This window comes from Syngnathus leptorhynchus, chromosome 11, assembly GCF_054491065.1.
Source record: "Syngnathus leptorhynchus isolate UIUO chromosome 11, UIUO_Slep, whole genome shotgun sequence".
NCBI classification, from domain to species: Eukaryota; Metazoa; Chordata; class Actinopteri; order Syngnathiformes; family Syngnathidae; genus Syngnathus; species Syngnathus leptorhynchus.
Window position 1 is genome coordinate 4,959,791 of NC_141205.1, and position 4,375 is coordinate 4,964,165.

The following is a 4,375-nucleotide window of genomic DNA, read 5'->3' on the forward strand; positions in this document are numbered from 1 at the left end:
AAAGTTCTTGTGCGAAAAAGTGAATTTATAGAAATAAATAAAATGGTCAATTTTATGTATATGTGACGCCCTTTGAGACTTGTTTGTGATTTAGGGCTATAGAAATAAACTTGACTCAGTCTGAACACATTCAACAGATTATTTGTACACAACGAAGCATTTGGTGGATTATTTTTTTCCAAATTTAGTATGATCTTCCTTGCATTGCAGAGGTGAGCCCACCCCATCCGTGTTATGGCTCTGATACTAAGCCAGAAGACAGAAAAAGAACAACCGAGGGCGGGAAAAAAAAAAAAATCTTTTAAAATGCAGTTTTTAGTGTGGTAGGCAAGAGTGACAAGGTTGAGTGGGTGCCTGGGTGGCATCCCGCTGTGAGCTTTGCACCCGCGCCCTTAGTATAACTACCCTCCTCACATCACTGCACTAAAATAACAACAGGCTTTTGTCTAGCCAAAGCTCCTCTGCGTCAGGAGACAAACATTTGGATCCCAGCACGCAAAACACACATCCTCCTACTCTGTGATGCACACACACCATCAATGCGGGCATGAAGGTTCCATCTTTATCTCTGTAGAATATCAAACTACCTTCACACACATTCACTACCTAACATGGTGTTAAAACTTGTGGCGAGTGCCCTTGTGATCCTGAACTCATTCCATCAATGTGCAATCATTTAGCAGGAAATGACACACTGGCATTTGATTGTAAAACTGCAAAAAAAATATTAGGGCTGCAACTAATAATTATTTTAGTCATCAATTCAAGCTATTTTGTCAATTAATGTTTTTCTTCTTTTTTTTTTTTTTAAATTGATAGTGCAGAAAATATACAAATGTGACTTGATTATGCTTCCGCTACTGGTATGGGCTATAAAATGTCAAAAAATTGGCCAATAATATTGCATATTTTTTTCCAAAGTAAGAGCCAACGTTTCTAAATATTTTATTCAGATTCAAATAGAGAGATTGAGAAATGATTCCTCGGACAACTTTTATTTGACAAACAAGCAACCGCCGGATGGATATTTTCATTGAAAACAATAATAACAAAAAGAAGAGAAGGATGCGACTAATCGGAAATGCGTCTTGAAGGTCGTTGCCGGAGGATCAGTCCGTTTGTGTGTCATTCTGGTCTTGATCCTGTCGCGTTATCTTGCAGCAGAGAAACTACGACACCAGCATGGACGCCGCATGAACTAATCACAGTCCATTCCGTTCAGAAGACGTTCACTCCTGGTCCTTCTCCTCGCCGTGTGTTATGATGTGCACCAGGTTCTTGTAGTCCAGGTTGCCCGCCACATCCGGAGGGAAGGCGGCAAACATCTGCTCCATCTGAGGCACACAAAGAACACCTTTGCATCATGTTCCTTGAACGGGTCACAAAGTAGAATGGCAGGTTGTCGCCGTACCTCTTCAGGGCTGAACCGATCGGCTTGTGTTGTCAGCATCTGTGTCACGCTGTGGACAGCCGAAACATGACGCAATGCACTTTTATTTTTTTGCACACAGGTTTGTCAGCACTTACTAGTCCTTCCTCAGCACTCCTTTGCCCTCAGGATCAAAGACTTTGAAAGCGTTGAGGATGGTCTCTTCTGGATCAGCACCTTTTCACACACACACAGCAGTTAGTCAATTAGATATGCAAAAAAAAAAAGTTAACTTAATGATTATTATTTTTTTTTAATTGCTACCTTTCAGTTTCTCCCCAAACATAGTAAGAAAGACGGTAAAGTTGATTGGGCCCGGAGCTTCTTTGAGCATCTCATCGATCTCTTCCTGTTTTACATTTAAGCGACCTATAAAAGCAAACATAAGAACATGAAGTAGACATTATTAATTTTTGTAGAATTGAAAAATATACTAGGCAGGGCATTTGTGTGTGTGTGTGTGTGTGTGTATGTATATATATATATATATATATATATATATATATATATATATATATATATATATATATATAAAAAACTCTGTTCAACCCTAGTTGTTAAAAAAAAAAAACTCATACTCTGACGTTTTTCAGTCCCCAAATAAAATGAGAACCCACCGAGAGCTGCAAATGTGTCCCTCAGGTCGTTCTTGTCGATGAAGCCGTCTCTGTTCTGGTCCATGATGGTGAATGCCTGCCGCGTGCACACATGATTGTTGATAAAAACTCAACACAAAAGACAAGACATGATGATCTCCATTGTAGTCCACGCCGGTTGGACAACTTAATCGCCGATGACAGCCGTCTGCATGTATGGCCGAGCGCATACCAGAAGGGAGCTGCTGTTAAGGCTGGGATGGACTGAAATACCGACAGGTGTTTGTGCTCCAAATACGGCAGGGGAGGAGCTACGCGTTGGCCGGGGGAACTCTCTGCCCCCCAACCAGCCCCTATCTTAACATGCTTGCAGTATCTTTAAGAAATCAGTAGCGGAGCCTAAAGTAAAAAAAAAAACATTTCAACCGTCATCATGTCAGAGTTAGTTGAGAAGTTTGAACTCACCTCCTTGAATTCTTGAATCTGGGCCTGCTCAAACATGGAGAATACATTGGAGTTGGCTCCCTCTCCTGACCTCTTCTTGGGCTTTTTGGGTGCCTGTGAACCAAAGGAAATGATGATAAATATCATAATAATTTCCAGCCAATCTTGAGGCATATTATCAGCATGATAGATGCTGATACTTTTACAAACTGGGGTTAAAAAGATTGTCTTTTAACTGGGATGTAGTGAGCCACGTACATTCTATAAATATGAATACATATTAGCATTAGAAATAATACGACCATACTGAATTTGACTATTCTATGATCAATGCCCAAAAAATGTCATGCAGTTAAATTGTTAGCGTAAAAATCTCCAGCATCTGTCGCCTTTCACACACAGTGTGACTTACCATGGTTGAGCAGCTGGGAGGTGAGAACAACAACGATGCCAGTGAACAATGGGGAGAAGGTGGGTGGCCTTTTGTAGCCCCCCGGCTCTCATCTCCACTGGATGATATTTATAAACGATGTCCTCTTTAGGAAGTGACAGGTAAATGATGCGTCGACAAGCTTTGTCAGCCACATACTGTATTTCATACTCTCACACATAGACACACCGCCACATGATTTTTTTTTTTTTTCACTGGCAGAGCACCGAATAACAGGATTAGAATATCTGAAGCTGACTGAAGGTTAAAGTAGAAGCTCTTGTGCCCGCAGAACACTGGTGTTATGTCAACTGTTAAAAATTGGTTTCTTGTGCCATTTGCCGGAAACACAATCTGCCACTGTAGTAAATAAGATCAAGTGATTTTGTCAAAGATGGTTAATTTTAGATCTCGCTGTTACCAGTGTAATAAAATTGGGTTTAAGTAAATTCCTGAATTTGAAACATGTCAATTCATTTGACAGCATAGCTTGTCGTGTGTTTTTTTTTTTTATCTGAGATATTGCAATGCTGTTTTAGTGACCCATCAAGTTTTTGTTCTGTCTCCCCCTGTTGGTCATTTTATTTGATGTCTTTTGGGCACGTTGTAATTAGGTACATTTTGTTGGTCTTTACCTGAGAAAAATTCAATTTCAAATTCCAACAGTTTTTACAGTGGCTTAATTTTAAGGAATCAACACCTTATCTTGTTTTTGAAGGATACTTGGGCCTACTACTCTACTGTACTTTCATATTGGTCCTGATGGTGCCACTTGGGAGAGCCAACTATTTATTAAGTGGTACTTGGTTTGAAAAATTATACAACCACTGTATCTGAAAAGGTCAGAAGAGATCAAGAAAACAACAAAAAGGCCCAAGTCGCATGCTTGCAGTCACCAACGAGCTTGGCGACATTACCGGTAGCCATTCAAGTATGTGCAGCTGAATAAACAAGTGCTTCCAATGTGAGCACCCTTCATTAACAGATCTTCTTAGACCGACTCAAGGTTCCCAGGTCAAGAAAAGTGACAGTGTGTGAGAATAAGCCGAGGTGAGGAGGTGACACGATGTGTGCGCGAGCTATTTCAAGCCAGGCACTCCCAACAGTTGCTGTCAAATAAACGCAGTTGATGGCCCGGCAGCAGATGTCAGGGGTGTCATGTCACAAGCATGATGCGGACAGCCAGCTCACAGTTATTGTTACCCGGAGCGGTGGGTGGGGGGTCGTGGTGGGGGTGGGGGGGGCATGGTATTGTTGAAAGCAGCATCTCCATTTGTGATTTGTGAGCAGCTACTGTGGCTGCAACGAAGGGCCATTGTCTCCCCGGAGGCTGAGTACTGGGATGAACGTACGTGCCTATAAATAGAATGACCTCTTCAAATACAATGGACATGGACAAATGGTCACATCGGCGTTAAAGCCTTGAGGTGATTAAGGAAGCCCAAGCGAGGGAATATAGGAATACACAAATCAAAG

General features: G+C 41.4%; 1 protein-coding gene across 1 annotated transcript; it reads right to left on the minus strand.

The window, feature by feature from the left end:
* Nucleotides 1-987: 987 nt before the first annotated feature.
* myl2a (myosin, light chain 2a, regulatory, cardiac, slow) lies at nt 988-3,019 on the minus strand. The gene is made up of 7 exons (XM_085923418.1): nt 2,882-3,019; nt 2,491-2,583; nt 2,047-2,122; nt 1,694-1,798; nt 1,528-1,606; nt 1,412-1,460; nt 988-1,334 (listed from the first exon to the last, which is right to left on the minus strand). The coding sequence occupies exons 1-7, from the start codon at nt 2,882-2,884 to the stop codon at nt 1,230-1,232; spliced, it is 510 nt and encodes a 169-aa protein (XP_085779544.1). The 5' UTR covers nt 2,885-3,019; the 3' UTR covers nt 988-1,229.
* Between the last annotated feature and the right edge of the window lie 1,356 nt (nt 3,020-4,375).